The sequence below is a fragment of the Populus trichocarpa genome, chromosome 1 (assembly GCF_000002775.5).
Source record: "Populus trichocarpa isolate Nisqually-1 chromosome 1, P.trichocarpa_v4.1, whole genome shotgun sequence".
In the NCBI taxonomy this organism is placed as follows: domain Eukaryota; kingdom Viridiplantae; phylum Streptophyta; class Magnoliopsida; order Malpighiales; family Salicaceae; genus Populus; species Populus trichocarpa.
The window spans coordinates 25,081,541-25,108,358 of record NC_037285.2 but is presented as its reverse complement, the minus strand read 5'-3'; the positions used below and the strand labels follow the sequence as shown (position 1 = coordinate 25,108,358).

Genomic DNA, 26,818 nt, shown 5'->3' with positions numbered 1-26,818 from the left:
ACTTGTGTGGATTGCATTAAAGGAAAACAAACCAACAAGTTAAACAAAGGTGCCAATAGGAGTTCAGACATATTAGAAATCATTCATAATGATATATGTAGTCTAGACATGGATTCACATGATCATAAATACTTCATCTCTTTTATAGATTATTATTCACGATACATGTATCTTTACTTGCTTCATAACAAGAATGAAGCATTAGATGCCTTTAAGATTTTTAAGGCTAAAGTAAAGAAAAAAAAAGGAAATAAATTAAGATTGTAAGATCAGATAAAGGTGAGAAATATTATGAAAGATACATAGAGGATGGACAAGCACCTGGTCCATTCACAAAGTTTTTTTTAAGAGAATAAGATAGTTGCCTAATACACCATGTCTGGTTCATCATATTATAATGGTGTAGTAGAAAAAAAACAAACATTATTGGGCATAATGCGTAGTATGCTTAGTAACTCTAATCTACCTAAGTCCTTGTGGACTGAAGCATTAAGACAACATTATACATATTAAATCGAGTTCCAACCAAGGTTGTTCCAAAAATGCCATTTGAGTTATTAAAAAGCTGGAAACCGAGTTTACGACATGTGCGTGTTTGGGGATGCCCGTCTGAAATAAGAATTTATAATCCACAAGAAAATAAGCTAGACCCATGAACCATTAATGGGTATTTCATTGGATATGTTGAAAGGTATAAAGGGTACACATTTTATTGTCCATCTTATAACACCAATATTATGGAATAAAAAAAATGCAATGTTTCTTAAAAATGACTTGATCAATGGGAGCAATCAAATCACGAACATAGTTTCTGAGAAAAATTATTCAGAATCACAACCTTCCATATCAAGTGATAAATCAGCTATTCTTCACAACATCCTCAAGTACAAACTGGTGTTGAATAATCAATTATTGAAGTTCCACAAGTTGTTGACAACTTCCAGTAGATTAGGAAGTTCAAGCATTACCAAGAATTTCTGAACAACCAGTTGAACCAAATACTTCTCAAGAAGATGATTGATGCAAATCAGGAGGAGACAGAGGAAGGAACCCTGTAAAACACAAAGACTACTGGAAGACAGAGACATGGGAAACCAAGGAATCGTGAAAGCTGATTAAAAGCTTATTAGATGTAGTTATTATTTCCTAGTTAGATTAGGATTTGAGTTCAAATACGTAGTACATTATAATTCATTAGTAGAGGGTATTTAAGAAGAGAGCATAACATAAGATAGACAGTTTTCTTGTAATCAGACAATTTGCTATTCTTGATATCTCTGTCAGACACAATGGAGAGGGGTACACCATGTAGTCGGATCACTTCTTGTAGGAATAAAACTACTACCTTGGATGCATCAAAGGTCTTGTTGCAGGGGATGAAGTGAGCCATTTTTTAGAATCGATCAACTACTACCATAACTGAATCATTTTGTCGAACAGTCCTGGGCAATCCGAGAACAAAATCCATGCTAATGTGCTGTCATGGGTGGTCTGGGATTGGGAGGGGTGTGTAGAGTCCAGCTTGGCTTTTAGTCCATTTGTTTAGTTGGCAAATCCTGCACCGATCAACCACTTTGTGCACATCTTTACGCAGTCGAGGCCAGTAGAACCGATCAGCAGCTATAGCATATGTTTTGTCATAGCCAAAATGTCCAGCCAATCCGCCACTATGGAGTTCAGTGATGATGAATTCACGGAGTGATCCTTTGGGGATGCAGAGCCTAGTACCACAAAATAAGTAATCATCCTTCAGCGAATAGTCTCCTCCAGTTATCGTGATTTTGGCTTGTAAATTGCTCCATATTGTGCCAAAATCATCATCATCAGTGTATTGAGTCTTAATTTCTTCAAAGCCCGTAGCATGAATTGAGAACATATGCAACATGTGCGGTTGTCGACTTAGCGCATCAGCCGCTTTATTCTCTGTTCCTGCTTTGTGTTTGATGATGAAATCAAATTGTTGCAAGTATGTTGTCCAACGAGAATGTCTTGGGTTGAGTTTGCTTTGAGAGCCAAGGTGTTTCAAGGAGTCATGATCTGTGTAAAGGATAAACTCTCTATGGATCAGGTACGGGTGCCAATGCTTAATGGTCTGAATCAAGGCATAAAATTCCATGTCGTATGTTGAATATCTCTGACGAGTGTCATTGAGCTTTTCGCTGTAAAAAGCGATTGGATGTCCTTCTTGACTTAGGACTCCCCCGATTCCTATATGTGAGGCATCATAAGCCACTTCAAAGAGTTTGGAAAAATCAGGGAGTCTTAGGACTGGTGCATTCCCCAGCTTATCCTTGATGTTAGCAAAGGCTTTGTTTGCTGCTGTTGTCCAATTGAAATTGGTACCCTTTAGGCACTCTGTTATTGGGGCCATGATAGTGCTGAAATGACGAATAAAACACCGATAAAATGTAGCTAGACCATGAAAGCTACGGACCTCAGAGACGGTTCGAGGTGTTGACCAATTCTGAATGGCTTGTATCTTAGCGGGATCCACTTCAACGCCTTTGCTGGAAATGATAAAGCCTAAAAAATAGACTTTCTTCTTCAGGAATGAACATTTGGCATAATTTATATAGAGTTGCTCTGTCTGTAATGTTGTTAAGACTTGTTCCACATGGGCTAAATGATCCTGCAAACAGTTGCTGAAAATTAAAATATCATCAAAGTACACCACAACACATTTCCCCAGGAATGGTTTGAGAATTTGTGTCATAACACGTATGAAGGTGCTTGGTGCGTTGGTTAATCCGAAGGGCATGACTAGCCATTCGAATAGCCCATCTTTTGTTTTGAAAGCTGCCTTCCATTCGTCACTAGGACGGATGCGAATTTGATGATATCCACTACGTAGATCAATTTTGGTAAAAATGGAGGCGCCGTTTAGTAAGTCCAACATGTCATCCAGCCGTGGGATTGGGAATCGGTATTTGACCGTTATTTTATTAATTGCTCGACTGTCGACACATATCCTCTAGCTTCCATCTTTTTTTGGAGTGAGCAATACTGGAACTGCACAGGGACTAAAGCTCTCTCGAATGAATCCTCTGTCCATTAGCTGTTGGACCTGTCGGTTGAGCTCTTCATTCTCTGCAGGGCTCATCCTGTAATGGGGTAAATTGGGTAAATATGACCCTGGGATGAGATCAATTGCGTGCTGTACATCCCGCATTGGTGGCAGTTGGTGGGGCATCTCATCTGGCATGATGTCTTGGAATTTTTCAAGTATGGATGCCAGCTCCTTGGGCACTAGGCCATCAGTTTGTTTCACTTCGCGCCTTACTACAAACAACAACATTTGTTCTCCATTTACAACTTGAGAGAACTGCCGCATATTCAATACTGGTACCTGTTTTTGTGTTGTTTCAAATTCTGCAATCGGTAATGGGACTAGGACTAGCTTCTTGCCTTTAAACTAGAAGGAGTAGGTATTGGTGTAACCATTATAGGAGACTCTTCTATCGTAAAGCCATGGTCATCCCAATAACATGTGGCAGACGGTCATCGGAATGATATCGCACCATGCTTCATCTACATACTCTCGTCCCAATGAGAACTGTACTAGGCATCGGTGTTTTACTAAGACTGAGTTGTGTTCATTGACCCAACTTATTCGGTAAGGAGAAGGGTGTGTCTCGGTCTTTAAATGCAGTCGTTCTACTGCTGTTTCAGAGATTACATTGATGCCACTACCGTTATCGATTATCACATTTAGTGCTCTGCCCCCATGTTCTAATCGTGTATTGAAGATGTTGGTGCGCAACCATTCCTGATTGGTTTTGAGTTCAATTTTGTTTCTTGTTAATATTCGATGAATAACACAGCTTGGAAGATCAGAAGCATCTAGGTGTTCCTCCTCCTCAGTTGCAAGTTCTTTAGTTTTTTCTCCTTCCGCCTCACTCATTACTGTCAGCTCTTTTTCACATATAAAGGCGAGTTTCTTATCTCTGGTGGGACATACCACAACATAGTGTCCAAACCCTTTGCATTTGTAGCACTGTGGACCATCACTTGTAACCTTTGCTTTTCCTCTTTGTTCTCCCAATATTGAGCCTCCCGGTCTGTCATATGGTAAGTGTGGTTTTTGGATGGAAAAGTTTGTCGAATGTCCTAGTTTTCCCTCCATTGGCATGACTTTCCTGCCTGTTGTGTTCCCTAGTTGTTTCTCAATACGCAGTGCTAGTTGGTATGCTTCTTCCACCGCAATGAGTCGTGCGATCAACATTTCTTTGTATAGTTCTCCACATAATCCATTGCGATATCGGGCTAGTGTCTGTTGGTCGGTCTCTGCAATTCTGCTACGAACAGTCAATTCATGGAACCTGTCTGTATACTGATCCACTGTTAAGGACCCCTGCCTTAGTTGCAGCATTTCTTCAAACATCATCTGCTCATATTCAATGGGTAAGTATTTCTCTTTTAGTCGTTCCTTCATCTCCTCCCAGTTTGAGATCGGTGGGCGTTGAGTTCGTCGCAGTTGTTCTTCCACGCTTCCCTACCAGACACGAGCATGTCCCTTCAATTTCATCCTGATATACCGGACCTTTCGATCTTCTGATACAGCAAACCAATCAAAATAGTCTTCAATGGCGATTAGCCAATCTTCAAAAGCATGTGGTTCCAGTTTGCCATAAAAATCAAGCACATCCACCTTCATTCGTTTAGTGAGTTCATCGATTGGTTAAGTCTCCAGCCCTCGCCTGTCACGGTGTCGTGGAAGTTCTTCTCTGTGATGTTGCAGTCGGTGGTGCTGGGGTTCAACGTCTCTATAATCAGCGTCCAGGTTTTCCCCTAGTGCCTCCTCACGAAATTGTCCACGCCCCCTTCTATTGGGAGACCTTGCTCTACGTTCACACACAACATCTATTCAGTTAGCAAGCTGTTCTAACATAGTGATGATATGGATGATTTGTTGTTGTAAGTCTGCATGTTCACATGGAGAATTAGTAGGGGCTGAACTGTTCGACATTGGATAGGAATTACCGCTTCGGGTTACAGTTATGAACCGCTCTGATACCAAATTGATGTAATTGCTCTCTATTGCAACCTCTCGTGCTTACAATAAGAACAATAATCTAAAGCAGAATCTCTCTGTAGAGGAATCACTCCAGATTTTGTATTAAGAATAGCAAATTGTCTGATTACAAGAAAACTGTCTATCTTATATTATGCTCTCTTCTTAAATACCCTCTAGTAATGAATTATAATATACTACGTATTTGAACTCAAATCCTAATCTAACTAGGAAATAATAACTACAACTAATAAGCTTTTAATCAGCTTTCACGATTCCTTGGTTTTCCATGTCTCTGTCTTCCAGTAGTCTTTGTATTTTACAGGGTTCCTTCCTCTGTCTCCTCCTGATTTGCATCAATGATGGTACATCATTGAGAAAATCTACTAGAACAAAGAGATCAACGATTTCTAATAGTTATGTTGTATATCTACAAGAATCTGACTACAACTTTAGAGCCTAAAATGATCTTGAATCATTTTCATAGGCTATAAGTTACAAAGAATTAGAATTAAGTATAATTTCATAAAGGAAGAGATGAATTTTATGAATAACAAAGGAGTATGGGATTTTATTGAGTTGCCTAATAATACAAGAGTCAATGAATGTAAATGAATAATGTAAATGTATCTTTAAGACAAAGATAGATTTATTGGGCAAACATTGAAAGATACAAGAAAAGAATTGTTGCTAAGGAATTCACTCAAAAGGAAGGAATCAAAAACTTTTTCCTGTATATCTAAGAAACATTCTCTACATATTATTTTGGCATTAATAATATATTTTAAATTGGAATGCAACATTAAATTTTAAATCTATCAGAGCTTAAAAATACCAAATTTTTTTAAAAAAATTGTGATTGTTTTTATCAAGTAGTAAATTTCGAACTATTTATTTTTCCACGTATCTAAATATAAATTGTTTTAAAACCATATTTATATCTGTAAACAGAATATATGTATCCCTTACGCTGTCCTATAAACAGAATATATGTATCCCTTACGCTGTCGTATAAACAGAATATTCGTCTAGTCTCGGCTTTGATCTCCTTGTACATGTGCCTTTAATATTTATAGTATAGCTAGCAAGCAGTCCGTAAGTGTTCCTTTTCAAGCTTAATCCCTCTCTCTTTGAAAAAACTGTCAGCCGGCAGTTATGGGGAGCTGTCTTTCCTCGAGACAATCTGCAATAAGTTGTGAAGGTGTCTCCAAGAAACAAAAAGTATTGCCAATTGATGCTTCTTTCAAGCTTCCTGCTCCATTACCATCTTGGCCACCAGGTAGGTTCCTTTTTCTTTTTCCTTTCTAGTCCTTCTTGCCTTCCTTAATGCTGTCGCACTGTTTATATCGTCCTGCCAATCTTGTTTGTTTTATTTTGCTCCTTAATTCGAAATACATACGCACGCTAATGATAGATGAACAGGTGGTGGTTTTGGGAGTGGAATCATTGATCTAGGCGATGGATTACAAGTGTGCCAGATATCATCTTTCAACAAAGTCTGGGCCACCCATGAAGGAGGACCAGATGATCTTGGAGCTTCCTTCTTTGAACCCTCACAATTGCCACAAGGTTTCTCTATGCTTGGCTGCTACAGCCAACCCAACAACAGGTCGCTCTATGGATGGGTTCTTGCAGGGAGAGACGAGACAGGCTCGGCCTTGAAGCAACCGATTGATTATACTCTGGTTTGGAGCAGCGAGTCTTTGCAAATCAAGCAAGACGGCGTTGGCTACATTTGGCTACCTACTCCTCCCGATGGTTACAAAGCTCTTGGCCATGTCGTCACCAAATCTCCTCAGAAGCCTCCCCTTGGAAAAATCCGCTGTGTCCGGTCTGACCTCACCGAACAATGCGAGTTTGACTCTTGGGTATGGGGACTAGGTAAGGAGAGCGATCTAAATGGCTTCAATGTTTTCAGTCTGTTTCCTAGCAATAGAGGGACTCAAGCTATGGGTGTCTGTGTAGGAACATTTGTAGCCCAAAAAACTACCACCGCTCCTGTTTCTCTATCTTGTTTGAAGAATGTCGTGTCTAATCTGTCTTGTATGCCTAACCTAGACCAAATTAAAGCAATCTTTCAGGCATATTCTCCTTGGATATATTTTCATCCTGATGAAGAATACCTTCCTTCTTCAGTTGAGTGGTATTTTGTAAATGGGGCATTACTATATGAAAGAGGTGAGGAGTCCAAACCTGTCCCAATCGAATCCAATGGTTCGAACCTTCCCCAAGGGGGTTCAAATGATGGTGCATATTGGCTGGATCTTCCTGTGGAGGAAGGGGCCAAAGATAGGGTAAAGAAAGGAGATTTACAAGACTCGCGAGTCTATCTACATATAAAGCCAATGTTTGGTGCCGCATTCACTGATATAGTTGTGTGGGTGTTCTACCCTTTCAACGGTCCTTCTAAGGCTAAAGTTGAATTCATAAATATTCCATTGGGAAAGATAGGAGAACATGTTGGTGATTGGGAGCATTTGACCTTAAGGATCAGCAATTTTAATGGAGAGTTATTGAGTATCTATTTTTCGGAACACAGTGGGGGAACATGGGTCAATTCTTCAGAACTAGAGTTTCAAAACGGCAACAAAGCTGTGACCTACTCATCCTTACATGGCCATGCCATGTATGCCAAGCCAGGTCTAGTCTTACAAGGGAGTGGGAGTATAGGAATTAGGAATGATACAGCTAAAAGCAAGAAATTCATAGATACAGGAACAAATTCCTTAGTGGTGGCAGCTGAGTATCTGGGCATGGCCATCACTGAACCACCATGGCTCAACTATTTCAGGAAATGGGGTCCAAAACTTACCTACGACATTGCGGAAGAGATCAAGAAGGTGGAGAAACTATTGCCTGGAAAACTCAAATCTGCTTTTGACAAGTTTGTCAGGAGTCTGCCAAATGAAGTGCTTGGGGAAGAAGGGCCAACAGGACCCAAACTAAAAAGAAATTGGACTGGAGATGAAGTTTGAAGGTGGCTAATTACATGTCATGATTAAGCTTGAAATTCTTTCTTTCCTTTTCCTTTCCTTTTTTTTTCTCCCTGAAAGGGTAGTTTTAGCTTTTATCGCCTTCGATATTTGCACCAAAAAATAATCAGGCGCTTTGATTAAATTCATTAATAAAAGAAATCCCGATTTGTAGAGTGGTGGTTCTGTTCCTGACCCTGATCATACTATAGATAATTAGTGCGCTGTGTTGCCGGCGGATAATTTTTCTTTAACGTAAACAAATTATTCAATTGTTATTAACGTGTTTTTTTATAAAATTTTTTTAATTATAATTTAAAATATAATATATATTAAATAATATTTTTTATATATCGATAATATATTAGATGATATTTTTTTAATTATTAAAATTATATTATATTAAATTAACTCAAGTTATTACGTTAAATTTACGATTTAAATCATAAAATCATAATAATTTTATAAAAAAAAATAAAAAATTCAATTACTAATCAATCCAATATTAAAAAACAAAATTAAAAAAAATTAAAAAAAATAGAAAACCACTAGAGTTAACACATGTAAACATTCCAAACCTATAACCCATCCGGGTTCTAAGATCATGATAACAATATAAAAAGCAAATAAAAAAAATTATGAAACTCAATTTTTAATCAATCCAATGTTAAAAGATAAAATAAAAAAATCAATTAAATAAAAAAATCTATGTCAATCAGGACTAACCTGTTAACCCACGACTTGAGTCATGAAATCAGGATAACTTTATAAAAAACAAATAAAAAAATTAAAAAATTCTATCTTTCAATATATTCACTATTAAATATTGAAATTGAAAAAAAAATTAAAACTCTAGAATAACTCAACATAAAAAAACCAGAATCAACTAAACGAGGATCAATTAAACTTGGATTATTCTATTAAATTCATAACTTAAATCATAATTATAAAATTAAAATAAATTCATAAAAATAAATTATGTAACCGAACTTCCAGCAAGTCTCTAATGTGTTCTACTTAATTAACTCCTGAGATCAAATGAAACTATATATATATATATATATATATATCCACCACACCATCACTTTTATTTAACTTAAGGCTTAGACTATTCGTGTTGTTAGCACATGTCGGGATAAAAAATAAAATTAATTTGGTTAACTTGAAATTATTATTTTTTAATTTTTTATTAAATAAAATTGTTTTGATGGGCTTGGGCTTCTTCTAATCTAGATCAGTTTAAAAAACAAAATCAATTGACTTGAAATATATATATATATTTTCTTAAAGCAAAATTATTTTGTTTCTCTCAATTTTTTTTAGTAGAAGATAATTTTGAGCACCAGAATTTAATAACTATGATATGCATGGCTAATTATCAGATGGATTTATAAACAGTATTGCTTTTATAGGTAGTTATTAAAAAAAACGCCGTCGTCTTGCGGCTTCTCCTACTCCTCCTTTAACAGAAGCGCCCTGCTCCTAACACCCTCTAAAACCCTCGAATCTAGCCAGCCAGCTAGCCTTTTCACCTTCACAGAAGGAACGAGGAGCAGAGCAGCAGAGAAAATGGGAACATCAGTGCAAGTGACACCACTCAGCGGTGTATACAATGAAAATCCACTCTCTTACTTAGTCTCCATCGACGGTTTCAATTTCTTAATCGATTGCGGTTGGAACGATCACTTCGACCCCTCTCTTCTTCAACCTCTCTCTAAAGTTGCTTCCAAAATCGATGCAGTCCTGTTATCTTACGGTGACATGCTTCACTTAGGCGCGTTGCCTTTTGCTATGAAACAATTCGGACTCAACGCTCCTGTTTTTTCCACTGAACCTGTTTATCGATTAGGTCTTCTCACCATGTACGACCAGTCTTTCTCTCGCAAGGTCAGTTTTACTCATTTTCAGTGTTATTTTATTATGGTAGCTGTATTTGTTGCTAATTTCTCATTTTAATTGCATTGCAGGCGGTTTCGGAGTTTGATTTGTTTAGTTTAGATGATATTGATTCTGCTTTCCAGAATTTTACTAGGCTTACATACTCTCAAAATCATCATCTTTCCGGTGCGTACTTCTTTTTTGTTTTTTTTTTTTTTGGTTTAATTTTTACTAAAATGTGTGCAATTCTGATGGTTTTAGGGAAGGGAGAGGGGATTGTTATTGCGCCGCATGTGGCAGGACATTTACTGGGAGGAACTGTGTGGAAGATAACGAAAGATGGAGAGGATGTTGTTTATGCTGTTGATTTCAATCATCGAAAAGAAAGGTAGGTATGATGGAAAATTAGTGCAATGAATTGATGGAAAAAGGGAATGTAATTATTGGTGTGGTTGTTGATTACCAGGCATTTGAATGGAACTGTTTTGGAGTCGTTCTACCGGCCTGCTGTTCTGATAACTGATGCTTATAATGCTTTAAATAGTCAGCCTTCTAGACAGCAAAGAGACAAACAATTCCTTGGTATTTTTTCTTTCTGGTTTGTTGACGGTTGACGTTTAATTCTTCGTGACGATAATTAATATTTCCCAACCATGATTGCATTTTTTTTCTTAATTGTGCTGTGAAGAAAGAAAATAAATATTTGCTTGTAGGTAACTGCTCAAAAGCATGGTTCAACTATTTCTTATGTTTGTTTCTCTGTAATTGACTTAGAGACTATTTTAAAGACTCTAGAAGGTGGTGGAAATGTATTACTACCTGTTGATTCTGCTGGCCGAGTTTTGGAACTTCTACTAATATTGGAACAGGTCAGTAAGGAGAATGAAACTGGTACTGGTTTTGTTATAGCTGATCATATTACATTCATAAAGTTTGAGTCTTAATGTAAATTGCAGTTCTGGGGACAACGGTTTTTGAACTATCCCATATTCTTTCTCTCGTATGTTTCATCAAGCACCATTGATTACATCAAAAGTTTCCTGGAGTGGATGAGTGATTCAATTGCAAAGTCTTTTGAAACTTCACGTGATAATGCTTTTCTTATGAAGTAAGTGGTTTGTTCATGCTTTTCTTAAGTCTATTTAGCTTCCACATTGTCCTCGATTTTCAAATCTATTTTGCAAATTAGGCTTTACTAATAATATATCTAGCTCTGCTCTGGCTTATCTCACTGTTGGTATATTTTATTAACTATTCATCTTAGGTGACTTTATGACCAAAATTTGCAGACATGTGACACTTCTGATAAGCAAGGACGAATTAGATAATGCTTCAACTGGTCCAAAGGTTACACATGCAGTAGCTTGGAGGGTAAATGATATTAATGTTTTCTATTATTTTCAATGATGTTGACTTGGAACACCTCAATTAGGTTGTTCTAGCATCTGTGGCTAGTTTGGAAGCAGGTTTTTCTCATGATATATTTGCTGAATGGGCGGCTGATGTCAAGAATCTTGTTCTCTTTACAGAAAGGGGCCAGGTATGAATGTTGATGTCTTTCAGTGTTGCAATCATTGTGAATGTTAGCATTTTCATTATTTGTTGTGCATGCTGCTCGTCTGCATTAGTTCTGTTTCTGAGGCTTGAGCACGATATATGCGTAGTTGGTTTTCAATTTTCTGCATGGAGTGCATATCCTAAGAACTGGCTGTGCACATGTAGTTTGGCACGCTAGCTCGCATGCTTCAGGCAGATCCACCTCCAAAAGCTGTTAAAATGACCATGTCAAGGAGGGTTCCCCTGGTTGGGGATGAGTTAATTGTTTATGAAGAAGAGCAAAAGCGGTTGAAAAGGGAAGAGGAACTCAAAGCTAGTCTGATCAAAGAGGAGGAATCAAAAGTGTCTCATGGGCCTGACAACAATTTGAGTGATCCAATGGTCATTGATTCTGGCAACACACATTCTCCACTGGATGGTACTCTTCTTCCAGTTTATGATAAAGCACTGCTGTGATTTCCTTCAGTTGCACCATTATCTCATGCACTACTAAATCCTTTGATTGTACTTTGCAGTGGTTGGTTCACGTGGGAGTGGACACCGGGACATCTTAATTGATGGATTTGTTCCTCCATCCACCAGTGTTGCTCCAATGTTTCCATTCTATGAGAATAGCTTAGAGTGGGATGAATTTGGTGAAGTCATAAATCCTGATGATTATGTAGTTCAGGATGAAGACATGGACCAAGCAGCTATGCATGTGAGTTCCTTTTCAGTGTAGAACATCTGCATTCTTGGTTGCTTTATCTGTGATATTCATCTATGGAGAGTCCTCATCTGCTGAAGTTGATAGTTTTGCTTCTATCTTTTATCTCCTTCAGCCTTATAAATGGTTGCTATATTATCTACTACTTCATCTTTCGTCGCAGGTTGGTGCGGATATTGATGGAAAACTTGATGAAGGGTCTGCTAGTTTGATACTTGATACAAAGCCATCAAAAGTTGTCTCGAATGAACTGACAGTAAGTTAATTATGGGTGGAGCTATCTGTGAATAGGTTTTGTTGGTTCATTCCAATAGGGTGAGGAAAGGGTTTCATATTGCTGAATCTTTGTTCTTCAATGGTAATCAGGTGCAAGTGAAGTGTTCATTGATTTACATGGACTATGAAGGGCGTTCTGATGGACGCTCAATTAAATCCATTCTTACCCATGTGGCACCCTTGAAGCTTGTAAGAAAACCCCGCGCTTGGAAATTTATATAATTTAACATGTACATAAAGATATATGATTTAACAGCAGGTTTGGAAATTCGGTTCCTTTGTGTTATAGTTTTTCTTGTAGCAAGTGGCTTAGCAATAGGATTTTTCTTGGGTTGTTAGCATGGATCTTGTGAATGACTTTTGTTTGTTCTACTTTGCTTGCGATTGTATTGCTCTTATTGGCTCAATATGCATGCATAAGCACAAGAGTCGCAGTGTTATTCAAAGTGGATGGACAGTACTTTTTCTCAAGCATTAGGAACTTCACCAAGTCCAGGGTGTTCTTTTCTTTTTTGCCTTTTGGGTTGAAGTCAGAAGCCAAATAGCTTCAAAATGCCTTTGAAGTAGGATTTTCCTGTTTAAGGTCCATTTATATGGGTGGATCAACCCCAACAATTTTATTATGCACAAAACATGGCACTTTTAAGGATTCTATGTGGAGGAGATCCTTACTGAAATAATTAACCACATGGGCTTTATCTTTTTCCTCGAAGGTTATGGTGCATGGATCAGCTGAGGCCACAGAACACTTGAAGCAGCATTTCCTAAATATAAAGAATGTCCAGGTTTATGCTCCCCAAATTGAAGAGACAATTGATGTTACCTCTGATTTGTGTGCATACAAGGTACGAATGCAGGAAAACTTTGATTCCTACAAGAACATTTATTATCAATGACCAGCCTTCATTTTTCTTTTGCCATCCATTGTGACATACAGGTGCAACTTTCAGAGAAGCTGATGAGTAATGTGCTTTTTAAAAAGGTATCATCTCAGCACACCAACATTTATGATGTTTAACAGCATTTATTTATCTGCATGTACCACTAATTGTGACTGGCATAATTTGCAATTTCAGTTGGGAGACTATGAAGTAGCGTGGGTTGATGCTGAGGTAGGGAAGACAGAGAATGGTATGCTGTCATTACTGCCCATCTCATCTCCAGCCCCTCCACATAAATCTGTTCTTGTTGGTGACTTGAAAATGGCGGATTTCAAACAGTTTCTAGCCAGCAAGGGCGTTCAGGTACTCTTTTTTCCCATTTCTATTTTACAAGAAAACTTAGCAAGGAACACATCAATGAGTACTTATATAAAAAGATTGATGATTGATAATCTTTACAGGTAGAATTTGCTGGCGGGGCATTGCGATGTGGAGAGTATGTGACACTGCGTAAAGTTGGGAATCCAAGCCAAAAGGTGAGTCATTGTATTTGTGTGTCTTCTGCTTTGTGAATGAAACAGAGAGCACGTATATCAGTTGCTTGGAAATCCTTTCACTTATTTAATGCTTTTTTTTGGCAGGGTGGCGCTTCTGGCACTCAACAAATTATCATTGAAGGTCCTTTATGTGAAGATTATTATAAGATACGTGAGTATCTATATTCACAGTTTTATTTGCTTTAATTGAAAATTTAATGTTGTAAATGTTTTTAATTTCATATTTTGTTGTACAATTCCTTGTATTTGTTTTGGAAGTCATGCTTTGAATGTTCAACTTTAGGTAATTTCACTTTTAGCTGACTTGTACCCCGTTTCTTCTGCATGTTTTGGGCAATGCTCTGCGAACTCTTTTTTTAGTTTCTTAAATCACGTTTTTAAGTTTGAGTTTTATGAAAGTGGTGATCGATTTTCTTATTTTTTAGATTCGGAATTGTTCTGTATGTTGAACAAATATTTCTTCTTTACCAATATGCATTCGGATTACAGAAATTTTAGGATCTTGACATCCTTGCTTCGGATGGATTTCTGGATTGCCATCTCGGTCTCCGTTTAGTCCTCTTCTCATCTAGCAATCAAACATTAATATAATATTTGTCGTTTTTTTCTTCTTCCTTCTTACGGTAACCGCTCTTCGTTATCCTTTATCATCTCCTTCAATAGTCATCCATTGCCAGGGCTTCTATCTCTAACTCATCTTGGGCATGGCTTCCTGATTACCTCTTACATTACATTATGCACAAGTTAGTTCCCTTCCCAGATCGCATTTGCGGTAGTGCAGTTTCAGGACGAAGGATTGAAAAATAGGTCTACTATTCTCCATCAACAACAATTACCTTATGATCGCAACCAAAGATAATGAAGAAAAACAGAGTTTATATAGCTCCACTGAACAAAAAGTATATGAAATCCAATTGTCAATAGAAGCTAGGGGGGCTCGTCTCATGGTTGGTTGATAACTGTCGATTGAAACATGGCTCGCTCTCTTTTGAATCCGTTCTCCCAAGTAGATATCCGCCTTCCTCCAGTTATAGATAGCTACTAGTTACATGAACCGCGCGATACTGTGGGTTATTTTTTTGCATAAAAAATATAAAAAAAACTAAGATTTAAAAGTGTTAGGTCTTTCTGCAAAGTTATACCCAAGAGTTTTGGGTTTGGCTGCAACGCCTGATCTAAGAATAATATTTATAATATTAATAATAACATTAAACTTGCATGACCCAAGTCTAAGAAAGTTTGGCTGCAAGGTCGTGTCATAAAAGTGTGATAATTAAATAGAAAAAAACAAAGAAAAAAAACCAACAGAAAGAAAAAAACTAATGAAGAAGAAGAAAAAAAATTCTGAATTAATTGGGTTAACCCTTCAAAGCATGTTAACTCGTCAAACCTTGGATTCGTGTCGTGAAAGTTTGATAACTAAATAGAAAAAAAAAATTGATGGGTTATCCAGAATTAACTAGGCTAACCCGTCAAACCCGGAATCCATGTCATGAAAGTTTGATAACTGAATAGAAAAAAATAGAACATTAACAAACTAAATTAAACGTAAAAAATTATTTAAAAAGGAAAAAAACCAAGACAAACAAAAGGCATCAGCCTTTTCACTGTGGATTACACTGTGCAATCCATAGTGAAAGGCATAAAAACAAAAACAAAAAGCAAAAAAAAAAGCAAAAAGAAAAAAAAATTCTTCAATTAGCCAAACCTAAGATAACTAAATAGAAAAAAGGTATCAACCAATAATTAAATAGAAAAAAATCATATTAATGAACTAAATTAAATAAAAAAATATTAATTCAAAAGAAAAAATAACAGGAAAAAAAAACTTATAAGAAGAAAAAAACTAATGAAGAAAAAGAAAAAATAATCTAAATTAACTGGGTTAACCCGTCAAACTTAAGATCCGTGTCATGAAAGTTTGATAATTAAATAGAAAAACATTTAATATCAACAAACTAAATAAAAAAAATTAATTAAAAAGGAAAAAAAAAGCATCAGCTTTTTCACCGTGGACTGCACTGTGCAGTCCACAGTGAAAGACATAAAAAGAAAGAAAGAAAAAACTAAAGGCATTAGCCTTTTCACCGTGGACTGCATACAATATTAAAAGATGAAATCGGAAGAAAAAAACTAATGAGAAAAAAGAAAAAAAAATCTGAATCAGCTGAGTTAACTCGTCAAATCAGGTTAACCCGTCAAACCTGAGATTCGTGTCATGAAAGTGTGATAATTAAGTAGAAAAAAGATTTAATATTAATGAACTAAATTAAAAAAAAAGATTAATTAAAAAGGAAAAAGCAAAGAGAAAAAAACATATAGGAAGAAAAAGGAAAAAAATCTGAATCAACTGGGTTAAACCATCAAACCTGGGATCCGTGTCATGAAAGTCTAATAATTAAACAGAAAAAATTTAATTTTAAGAAACTATAGAAAAAAAAAATAAACTAAAGGCATAAGCTTTTTCACTATGGACTGCACCGTGCAGTTCACAATAAAAGGCTTAGAAAGGAAAAAAAAAAAGGAAAAAAAAACAAAGTCATACGCCATGGTTTTTTTTTTCTTGCATAAAAAATATCAAAAAAAGCTAAGATCTAAGAGTGTTAGGTCTTTCGCAAAGATATACCCAAAAGTCTTGGGTCTAGCTGCAACGCTTGACCCAAGAATAATATTTATAATATTAATAATATTATTAAACTTACATGACTATAAAAAAAAGTGTGATAACTAAATAGATTAATTAAAAAGAAAAAAAACAAAGAAAAAAAAAACCAATAGGAAGAAAAAAACTAATGAAGAAAAATAAAAAAAATCTGAATTAACTGGGTTAACCCTTCAAATCAGGTTAACCCGTCAAACCTTGGATTCGCGTCATGAAAGTTTGATAACTAAATAGAAAAAAAAATTGACGGGTTTACCCAGAATTAACTGGGTTAACCCATCAAACCAAGTTAACCCGTCAAGCCTAGGATATGTGTCATGAAAGTCTGATAATTAAATAGAAAGAAATTTAATATTAACAAACTAAACTAAACGAAAAAAACTAATTAAAAAGAAAAAAAAATCTGGGTTAACTCGTCAAACCAGGTTAACCCATCAAACCCGGAATCCGTATCATGAAAGTCTGATAACTAAATAAAAAAAATTTAATATTAACAAACTAAATCATTGAAAAAAAAAAAAAAACAACGAAAAAAAAAGGAAGACAGTTCTATAATATAATATAATATAATATATTAATAAGGGGAAAGTAAAAGGCATGGGAAAGCTACAGTACTTTCCCCACACCTTTTAGAGTATTACTTAATGGTACGAAAACAGAACATGGTCGTTTCTTTTTTTTTCCTTTTTTTCCTCTCTCTGTCAGAGAAATACACGTCTGTCCTCTTATTTTTTAAATGTGTTTTATTGCTTATTTTCATCATTGATCTTTTTATAAAAGTTTTTTATATTTCAGATTATTCCTTAAATTATAATTTGTAATATGTTTTTTTTTTTTCAATTTGATTCGTATTCTTTTGATTTTTGATTTTTTCCCTTGGTTCTTTTGTTAAAGCTTTATTGGTTTTCAATTTTATTCTTTAATCAAAGTTTATGTTTTTTTTTTTTTAACTTAGCCCTCACTCTTTTGATTTCTTTTTTCTGTTAAAGTTTTTTTCTTTTCAATTTAATCTTTCAATTTTATTTTTTTATGCCCTCTAATTATTTTTTATTTTGATTTTCACCCTCATTCTTTTAATTATAATTTTTTATATGATTGATTTTTTTCTAGTTCACGTTTGATTTGTTGGGGATTGAGTTTCGTGGTTTTGTCATCTGTGGTGCTTCCAATCTAATGACAAGGATAACGAGTTTGAAAAGTTAATGCGGTTCAATAACCTTTGTGTTCTCATTTTCTTTTACAATTTTATCATTCTATATTATTTTTTTTAAAAAAATATTAGTTTTGTGGTTATCTTTAATTTCTTTTCTATTGGTTTATCTTGATTTCATGATTTAGGTCACATGTTTTGTAAGTCTTTTTTGAATAAAGGTTTGTTTTTTTTTTAAAAAAAAAAATTTGTTTATATTTAATTTTTGAATAATTATTTTTATTTTATACAGATGATTTTTAATTTATAAAAAAATATTTATTTTGAAATAATATTTTTAATATGTTTGACCTTGCATAATATATCTTTTATTTTATTTTACTCAATCATATGCGTTTCTATTTAAAAGATTGTACTAAATAAATTTAGTAGACACAAACAAGTAAATATTTTATTTTATGAGATCAAATATCTTGATTTATTTTTCTCTTATTTTTTTCAGTTTTTCTTTTAGTTAATGTTAACTATTTTATTTATTTATTTATTTATTTACATAGATAATTATTATTAAATTTAATTAGATACTTGCATAAACTTATTAATATATATTTTAATTTTTTATATATAAAAAATCATGTCAAAATAGCATATACATTTAATTTTATTTTTTAAAAAAAATTTATAACATGCGGCAAAACACTGGTTGTCGATCTGCAATCATAAATTCTTGTAAGAACAATTGATTTCTTGACCAACTGAAACTGCCCTGTCTCCAAATAATGGAGAGCGCTGTAAGGTCTTTAAATGATTGTCCACATTAAGATGGCTACGATCGATTAAACTTAATGGGGGAATCAATAGAGTAGAGTTAATGTATTAAACATTAAGTGAGCGCTTTTTGTGCGTTATATTTTTGTTAAAATATTTTTTTAATAATATTAAATTGATTTTTAAAGATATTTTTGGATGATTTTAATATATTAATTTTAAAAATAAAAAAATATTATTTTAATATATTTTTTAAAAATACATTACATCGTAATACTAAACAGAAAATAAAACCTAAACACAACTAATATTTAAATATTGTATTTAGTTAATAAAAAAAAACAAATAAAAATAAACACGAACAAATTTAGTTGAAAGAACGAATTTTAAAATAATTTTTTTATCATTTCAAAACACAAATAACAGATTTAATAATTTATATCTTTTATATTCCAAACACATTAATTAATCCACGATCCACATTCCACCCACATACCTATGCATCATTGAGTGTGATCGACGAACTAACCACCTCTGCCACTAATTCTCAACTGTCAACAGAAGACAATATTATACCCTTAAAGGTATAATTGGCAGAACGGATATATCATGCACAAAATTACAAATATGCATGTATATATATATAATTTTGTCATAGTAATTTCAGCTGAGACGAACGGCACGTAATTTGTCTGGAAAAATAATATGCAATTTCACCATCAACAACATCCCAACACGTCGTCCAAGTCACCTAACTAGATTAATCCCAGCTCTAGCTATGTCATGTAAACATCTCCTTCTTCCTCTTGTAGACTGGAACCTGCCAATATTAAGGAATCATCTTGATGTGTGCGTCTCGATCTCTTTCTCTCTCACTGAAAGATCATATATTAAGGTTCAAGTTAGCTAAAGCTTCTTTGCATTTGGCTGCAGTCTGTGTCTGTGTGTAAAAAGATCATCTCTTCCAGAATCTTGCGATATTGAAGTGAAGGAATGGAGGGAAAAGAGTAAGAATCAACATTTTCTCTTGATTTCGATTGATAAATTAATGAATATATCTTCAGTTTTCCTCTCGACTCTAATTAAACCAACTTGCATGCACATTTAGCAAAAAAAAAAAAAAAATAACAGTGATTTTCGTTGTTTTCAATGGAGGAATACTCATAATAAAACAAGTGTATTTATGCTCGCTTAAATTCATTAAATACATAGTTAGAAACTATTTTTCGATGACAAAGACCATCTTTGAATCACCTAATGTGTAAACCAAGATCAAACCATTTTCTTGAGTGCTTTTGAGAGTACTGCATGCAATCTATACATCGATTTATTTAGTCCCTTTAGAAAAAAAAAAATTTCTTAAATATTAACTTTAAAGTTTAAATTTCTCTATTTTTTTAAAAATAAAACATACTTTCTTCATCACCAAATCAATCATTTAAAACTCTGTAGCTAAATAGTTTAAGATGCATTGCTTTTGCCTCACTAGGAAGAAATTAGATATGTAGCCAATAATATAGTGTGATCCATTGAAATTGATAGCATAATATTCAAAGTTTGTTTTTAGCATAATATTTTGTCTACTCGTGATCAACATAATCATCAAAGTATTTTTGGCATAATAATTAATCGATTTTTAGGCCAATTCATTCCATTTTCTTTCTTTTATTTTTCTTTTCAAATTAATATTACGCATGCCTTGGTTGTTTTTGTTTTCCTAACCTTATTATAACAAGGTGAATCCTTGCACTCTTCCTAGAATTTTCACGGTGCACCTAATTATTTGCCTAAGTAGCCCTTGAATTTGATTATGGCTCGTAGACAATATCATGCAGCAATCGCAACCACAAAAATACATGAAATCATTAAATTTTAACTGTTTTTTTCCCCTTCCAGGAGCTACCTATGGTAAGTTAGGTATGGTAATTAAGTTAGTTAATCAATCGCGGGAAATCTGATACAAAGGTTGGCAGCCACACCGTCATCTTTTCTCTACAAATATATATATATATATATATATATATATATATATATATATATATATATATATATATTTGTATTTGCATAATATTTATATAGAGTGAGCAGAGCTCTCTCTTTCTCTGTAAGCCCTCAGTACAAGTCACCATCTCCATTTCTTTTCTTTTCTTTTCTTTTCTTTTTCTTTCTTATAAATCTCTTTATCTCGCTCTCGCACAGAACTAGACAAAGTGAAAAGATCGAGGGCAAAGTAATTAATCTTTACTGGGCAATTAAATCTCGAATTTTAATATGTGTCAGTGGTAATACTCCTCTTTTTTTTAATTATAAGAGTCTTCTTTTTTGGTAGGCCTGCATTAAATTATCTCTAACTATATGCTCATGCATTACTAAATAACCGATCGATCGATGCTCGAAACATCTATAGAGGAGAGCAATAATTATATATATATAGTTGAATTAACTTTTTAGATAGTAGTGGAGGTGCACCTGCAGGCCGGCTGCTGAGGGACAAACAGATCCTTTCCTCTCTCTTTCTCTTGGATTATCATGCTCTGGTGATCATCTACAGATACTATAATATTTACTTACATATGGTGTTGCAACAATTTATTTTATAATAATGTTTAAATAATATAGATTGATATAATCAATGTGCGCGAGAGGCAGTGGTAGTGCCTGAAAAGAAGTGGACTGTTGTTTCTTCTTGTTCTTGTTCTTGTTATATGTGTGTGTGTGTGTATATATATATATATATATATATATATATTTAATTAGTTCAAACAGATTAACGTGCAGGAGAAGATAAAAAAGAATGGAAGTATCATCAGGAATACCCACAAGCTGCAGCAGCAGCGGGGCTGGAGCTGGAGAAGTGAGACGTATTCATATCATTTACTTTCTCAGCCATAACTTGGGCCGTATTGATCAGCATCCTCATCTCATTCGTGTCCATCATTCTAATCGAAATGGTGTTTATCTAAGAGGTAATTAATTTCTTCATTAATCCTTCTCCTAGGTCCTAACTACATATATATTATCACCCTGATTAATATTAGTTTCTTAATTAATTTACATGTTTAGTGCTGTGTGCAATAACATTGCAAGGTTTTGATTGATTGTTATATATGTTGGCGATCATAAATTTTGAAAATTAATATTTAAGATAGATGTCAAGAGGTGGCTTGCGGACTTGCGAGGAAAAGACATGCCAAAAGCCTTTGCTTGGTCCTATAAGAGGTTTGATTTTGTGTTATTTTAATTTGGACCACAATTTATATATGCTTATTTAATTAATGGTGATTACATTAACCTTTTTTTTAATTTGAAATTAAACAGGAGATACAAGAAAGGTTATGTTTGGCAAGATTTACTTGATGATGATCTTATTACCCCAATCTCTGACAATGAATATGTCCTCAAAGGATCTGAAATTTTAGCCCCTCCTGCTAATCCCTTTGGTACGTTAAATATTCCTCATAATCACTGATGCTACCATATATATATATATATACACACACATACACAGTTCTTGATTTTCATTTGATTTAATTTGAAAATATTATTTTGATTTCAGTAATTAATGTCAGTTTTTTTTAGTGCTTGAAAATGATACAGTTGGTAGTGCAGATGGTGAAAAGCAAGAGAATACTGGAGTTGAATTAGTTGAAAACAAAGCACAGAATCATGAGCAACGCCCTTCACCAAACCAAATTTGTAAAGACACTACCTCAAGAAATACATCATCAACTGAGATACCTAAAGAATCACCTACATTCACCTCAGAGATTTCTACAGTGACTGACGATTCCATCGAAGAAGAAGAAGAAGAAGAAGAGGATGCATGCAAACGCAACAACTCTCGTGACCAAGAACAGATAGATAATAAGGTGGAACATTCACCCTTTTACACCATTTTTCTGGGCAAGAGCAAGAAAAACCAAGACGAGAGGAAAGACAACACCAGCAGCATCGAAAAGATGGGCACCCCAAGTTCATTCCCCTCCCCATCATCATCACAATCTACATTTGCAAGGAGTAAGAGCTATTCAACTGGAACATCCAAGGTGCTACGTAATTTGATTACATGTGGTGCTGTTGATACAAATGATGCCGCATTGGTTCTCCAAAGCCAAAAAAACAAAAATAAATACAAGCCAATCGACAAGCCGGCTGGTCATATTTGTAAAGGAGAAGAACTTGGAGGGTCTGCCAGAGTTTTTGGTACTCCTTGGAATCAAGTCCAACAACAACGGCAACACAATACTGCTATTGCTAGGTATATATACGAAAAAAACTACTTAAAAATTAGTTCTAGTACTCTATCAAAACTTGCCAGTGTCATGAATGTACAAATGCGCCATTAATATTAAGAATGCGGATTGGTTGTACTGTATTGTATTAGCAGGAAAAGCTTTGACGGGGCGAGAAGTTCAAAGAAGCAGCATAATGGATTTGGCAGTCCAAAAGTGGTTTCTCCTGCATACAAGCCAGTGGCTGTACCCACCTGCTCGTAAGCCAAGTAACCCATTTCCTTTCTAATTTAAGATTTGACCATTTGGGAAATTCATAATTAATGTTGTATTCTAAGAAATTAGTAAAACCTAATGATGGGTGATGCCTTGGACAAATAGACTTGCATGAAAAAGTCATGGTTGTTTAATAGTTGACCTACTCTTACGTTGTGTGGTGATGGAGAAATGAGATCAGAAGCGGCAAACGCTTTGGGATGCTTATACAGTTATTGCTAGCTCCTTTTTGCCTGGCACTAAAGAAGGAAGAGGAGACAAGAGTCTCTTTTTTAGATTATGACAATATATTGTCCATCTGACGGGTTAAGTATCTAGTTCCTAGTCAAAAGAAAAGCAATCTCTCAGTCAAACATTATTTTTTGCTCGTTATAGATTTTCTGTTTGTGATCTGATATCTTCTTGCCTTCTCCTTACGCTAGCAGATTGACAAGTTTCTGTAAGCCACAAAGTTCATATATGAATTACAATCTGAATCAATATATGTACCCTTCCTTTTCTGGGGTCCTTTCTCTCTCTCTGTTATTTCTATGCTATTCTTGTTGTTGATGAGACATAAATAGTTGCTTCATCTCCGGCCATAGATTATATATTGGAGTGTCTGTTCTGATCCAAAGCCTACCCATTATTATAGTACTTAATATCCTCCAAGTTTGTGTTATTAGCAACTAAAATCTACGTTGCAAAAACGCAGGCAGTGTGGGAAGTCATTCAGGCCAGAGAAATTGCACTCGCACATGAAGTCTTGCAGGGGATTGAAGGTCCTGGCAAAAGCTGCTTCGACTTATGTTGAGAAAACACCATCACCTTCACATAACCCAGTTGATTCAGCATCTGGGGATGGCTATTTCTTGACCAACTGAATGTTCAGTGATAGATTTTCCGTAGTTTATTCTGTCCAAAGCATCAACTTCTTTACAACTTCCACTGTTATTTGTGTAAAGGGAATATAGGAACATGTGGAATGGCATTTAAGAAATGGAGATCGATTATTATATATTTCTTTTGAAAATTAATCACTCCAACAAGATTATATGTCAAATGCTTCTTGGGGCAGCATCACTACATCCATAAACATCGCTTACACTTTGCATATGTTTGAAGTTGAACTCTGAAGTTCCATCATAATTCATAAAAACTAGACTGACAATAGATGCAAATTGTTCAAGCAATCTATTGTATATAAAAGGAACACAGCTTGCTATATCTCTGGCTGTCAGCTTTCCTAATCCTAGGCTAACTGTGGTTTACCAGTGAAGAAAATGGAACATCTGAATGTTATATATGATATGCATCCCAGAAATCCATATAATTTCTTCTTCAAGCCTTCTATTCTTGCATCAACCTTAACCACACCCCCGAATAAGTCATCCTTTTAAGCAGCCCAAGAAGACCTGCAATCTCAGAAGGTTTCCCTCGGCATAACCCAAAACCCACGTTCAATGAATACTCCATACACCTCAAGAACCATTCACGAGAACCTAAGAGCAGTATTTCTGATAAAGTTGCCGTCTCGTTTAATTCCCTTCCCATGGGACAATCCCTACTTCCAGGATTCACTTTCTTTACAGAGGTGAGGCATCGTTTTGAAGGGGATGAAACCTGCCTAGTACTTGAATCTGGTATGAACTTGTTTTGGTTTCCAGGGCTTGGTTTTTTTTTAAGGTGATTGATTCGCGGAATTTAGTTCTTCCATGGAATTATCTAGGATGACTTAATGACGTTTATCACTGTCAAACCTACACTCTTCCCGGGCTTCTTGAACAAACTGAATATAGAAAGATTAGTCTGTATAGCAGAATGAACCCAAGATGCTACATTAGTATTTGTTTAACTTTTACATACACGAGGTTATACACATCACAGGCTATCATAAATGCTTGATTTTGCTTCAAGAAGGCTGGCGTCACTGAGTAAAGAATGGTATTTCCGACTCTGCATGTTCTGGTAGAGGTCCGAATATTGCTCCGTTAACGGTACTGAAGATGCTGTTAGATGAAATTTTTCCATGAGGTGCATCAGTAAAAATAGCTAGCTAATTTATGACTTCCCTAAGCTAAATTTTCTTTGAAACATACTGGATCTCTACATAAATCGACAAGTTGAAGATTGATATACATCTCCACTAGCCAGCTGTACGAAGATTCCATACATTAAGATTATCCTTAAAAACAAAAAAACAAAAACAAAACCAGGTTCTTAATGATCAACACAGAAGATAACATATGTCGTGAGTTAAACTTAGCATTCAAATTTCTCAACTCATCATCTATATTCTCGGCATGCTCAATGACTCTCACTTAGGAGCTCCTTTTATTGTTCTCTAAACAGTCACTTCGGGTTTGTAACAGGACGACTGGGGGACAGCATGTTGCGTCCTTTCAGCCTTCCAACCTGGCTTTCTAAGCTTGCTGATAGATTACTGGTATGAGTCCTAAATCCCCTGACTCTGGTTCTTTTGAGCAAGAAGTCTCAGGACCTCTCTTGCTTCTCTTTTAGCCTCTATGACAGTCAAGACCAATGGTTAATTTCATCACCTAAAAAATGGGCAACGTGATATTTGGGAGGAAATGGCAACGGTACGTACTTTGTTCTTTTTCACTAGCTAGAACCATTCTTTCCCTGAGTCATGTGGAAATTGGCAAATTAGCTCTAAAAATATGGTGAGACACGTCTGAGCGAGACACTCACTCTGTTAAACAAAACATTTTTATTAAATGAATAAGAAAAGGGTGTTGAGGCCCTGATGGAAGGGGGTTGCTCATCGGTCAGCAACAATGCGGGAAATGAAAAACATAAGGATGCCAACACGTTGTCAGTAAAATGATAGAAAAGGTCAAGGGATTGCTACTGCGTGCACTGAATCACGTTGTCAACAGCCGATGCTTCTTCAAGTTCACGTGTCGCAGCCAAAACTGCAGCATTCTTACAGCCTAGAGTTTCCCGAAAACACCAATAACATAAGAACCGAGTTCTTTTCATGATGAAGAAATTACAAAGAAATCGGCAATGGCACAATCTGGATTGGAATCTCATAATATGGGTATGACTCAGACCTTTCCAGGAATGTGAATGGCAAGAGGAATTGCATCAGGAAATTCTACTTTTGGACCAAGTTTTGGAACTCAGGGTAACCTGAACTATTCGGAACAACATGGTCAGTTGCTGACTTCAAGTCTTTTTTTCAAAGGCTTGACAGTTGAATGGGTGACGAGGTCTCATTCCTGGTTTTCAATGGCGAAAGCATAGAGACAGGGACTCGTGTGACGAGTCAATCTTGGAACGAACCTGCAGCAACAGCTAGTTTATCACTGACAGAATAGTGAAAAATATTTTAATTAGAACCATTAATATTTGTCGCATATGTCAAGCAAAAGTGCAGTAATCTTTATCATTTGAAGCGAAGAATCAGTCAATAGATCCTCCTAGCAGAGTCCAAACAAAATCTCCGCGTCTGATCCAAACCACATTGCACCTTGCTCCCGCCATTCCCCAAAGAATCCCTTTTCCTGTGGTTGGACTTGGAATAATCCACAATATTTCCTGATTTTTTGACAATATTGTTAATCATTGATGGTCTTGGCAGCCTTCATTTTTTCTTCTCCTTGTCCTTGCTAAAATCAGCTGATGTAATATTACGACAACTATTGGGCAAAGAATCACTGGGAACCAAATCCTTGGGGCTCCCAACACAAAGCTTCTGTTGGAAAAATGAACTCGGAGGCTCCATGGGAGGCTCACTCACACACATACACCACAGGGTAGAAAACAAGAAACTGATATTGGTACTCACACACTTTCATTAACAGAACACTTACAACTATATAGACATTTAATAATGTTTTTTAAAAATCTCAAAGGCCTTAAATAAAACTATTGACTCAATTATGAT

At 35.3% G+C, this 26,818-nt stretch overlaps 4 protein-coding genes across 10 annotated transcripts; 3 read left to right on the top strand and 1 right to left on the bottom strand.

The window, feature by feature from the left end:
* Window positions 1–1,480: 1,480 nt before the first annotated feature.
* LOC112328993 (uncharacterized) lies at window positions 1,481–4,654 on the bottom strand. Its single transcript, XM_024610928.1, has 4 exons — window positions 4,541–4,654; window positions 3,497–4,492; window positions 3,005–3,412; window positions 1,481–2,629 (listed from the first exon to the last, which is right to left on the bottom strand). The coding sequence occupies exons 1-4, from the start codon at window positions 4,652–4,654 to the stop codon at window positions 1,481–1,483; spliced, it is 2,667 nt and encodes an 888-aa protein (XP_024466696.1).
* A 1,418-nt stretch (window positions 4,655–6,072) lies between these two features.
* LOC112328607 (hypothetical protein At1g04090) lies at window positions 6,073–8,161 on the top strand. The gene is made up of 2 exons (XM_024608068.2): window positions 6,073–6,290; window positions 6,434–8,161. The coding sequence occupies exons 1-2, from the start codon at window positions 6,167–6,169 to the stop codon at window positions 7,984–7,986; spliced, it is 1,677 nt and encodes a 558-aa protein (XP_024463836.1). The 5' UTR covers window positions 6,073–6,166; the 3' UTR covers window positions 7,987–8,161.
* Window positions 8,162–9,415: 1,254 nt separating this feature from the next.
* LOC18095012 (cleavage and polyadenylation specificity factor subunit 2) lies at window positions 9,416–14,262 on the top strand. Its single transcript, XM_006369425.3, has 17 exons — window positions 9,416–9,870; window positions 9,951–10,047; window positions 10,123–10,249; window positions 10,328–10,443; window positions 10,636–10,730; window positions 10,818–10,969; window positions 11,151–11,208; window positions 11,294–11,401; window positions 11,584–11,836; window positions 11,934–12,118; window positions 12,288–12,380; window positions 12,491–12,589; window positions 13,114–13,245; window positions 13,338–13,382; window positions 13,477–13,644; window positions 13,743–13,817; window positions 13,923–14,262. The coding sequence occupies exons 1-17, from the start codon at window positions 9,553–9,555 to the stop codon at window positions 14,022–14,024; spliced, it is 2,223 nt and encodes a 740-aa protein (XP_006369487.2). The 5' UTR covers window positions 9,416–9,552; the 3' UTR covers window positions 14,025–14,262.
* A 4,867-nt stretch (window positions 14,263–19,129) lies between these two features.
* On the top strand, window positions 19,130–23,938 carry LOC18095011 (protein SOSEKI 1). 7 transcript variants are annotated; one of them, XM_052449958.1, is made up of 7 exons: window positions 19,130–19,425; window positions 21,185–21,384; window positions 21,568–21,637; window positions 21,737–21,858; window positions 22,016–22,676; window positions 22,803–22,910; window positions 23,621–23,938. In XM_052449958.1, exons 2-7 carry the CDS (start codon window positions 21,213–21,215, stop codon window positions 23,787–23,789), a joined length of 1,302 nt encoding a protein of 433 aa, XP_052305918.1. In that variant the 5' UTR covers window positions 19,130–19,425; window positions 21,185–21,212; the 3' UTR covers window positions 23,790–23,938. The 7 variants fall into 7 exon arrangements, with proteins under 7 accessions (XP_052305918.1, XP_052305920.1, XP_024438489.2 ...); XM_052449960.1 differs by lacking the exon at window positions 19,130–19,425 and adding an exon at window positions 20,645–20,955 and having other exon boundaries at window positions 22,806–22,919; window positions 23,621–23,761; XM_024582721.2 differs by lacking the exon at window positions 19,130–19,425 and adding an exon at window positions 20,645–20,955 and having other exon boundaries at window positions 22,803–22,919; window positions 23,621–23,761.
* Window positions 23,939–26,818: the final 2,880 nt, after the last annotated feature.

Coding starts and splice junctions, on each gene's coding strand:
- LOC18095012 (XM_006369425.3), top strand. CDS start 9,553: ATGGGAACATCAGTGCAAGTGACACCACTCAGCGGTGTATACAATGAA. Junction 10,444..10,635: donor AAGAGACAAACAATTCCTTG/GTATTTTTTCTT, acceptor TAATTGACTTAG/AGACTATTTTAAAGACTCTA. Junction 11,402..11,583: donor TCTTTACAGAAAGGGGCCAG/GTATGAATGTTG, acceptor GTGCACATGTAG/TTTGGCACGCTAGCTCGCAT.
- LOC112328993 (XM_024610928.1), bottom strand. CDS start 4,654: ATGAAGGTGGATGTGCTTGATTTTTATGGCAAACTGGAACCACATGCT. Junction 4,493..4,540: donor CTGTATCAGAAGATCGAAAG/GTCCGGTATATC, acceptor CGTGTCTGGTAG/GGAAGCGTGGAAGAACAACT. Junction 3,413..3,496: donor GCGATATCATTCCGATGACC/GTCTGCCACATG, acceptor TACTCCTTCTAG/TTTAAAGGCAAGAAGCTAGT.
- LOC18095011 (XM_052449958.1), top strand. CDS start 21,213: ATGGAAGTATCATCAGGAATACCCACAAGCTGCAGCAGCAGCGGGGCT. Junction 21,638..21,736: donor TTTGCTTGGTCCTATAAGAG/GTTTGATTTTGT, acceptor GAAATTAAACAG/GAGATACAAGAAAGGTTATG. Junction 22,677..22,802: donor CACAATACTGCTATTGCTAG/GTATATATACGA, acceptor GTATTGTATTAG/CAGGAAAAGCTTTGACGGGG.
- LOC112328607 (XM_024608068.2), top strand. CDS start 6,167: ATGGGGAGCTGTCTTTCCTCGAGACAATCTGCAATAAGTTGTGAAGGT. Junction 6,291..6,433: donor ATTACCATCTTGGCCACCAG/GTAGGTTCCTTT, acceptor ATAGATGAACAG/GTGGTGGTTTTGGGAGTGGA.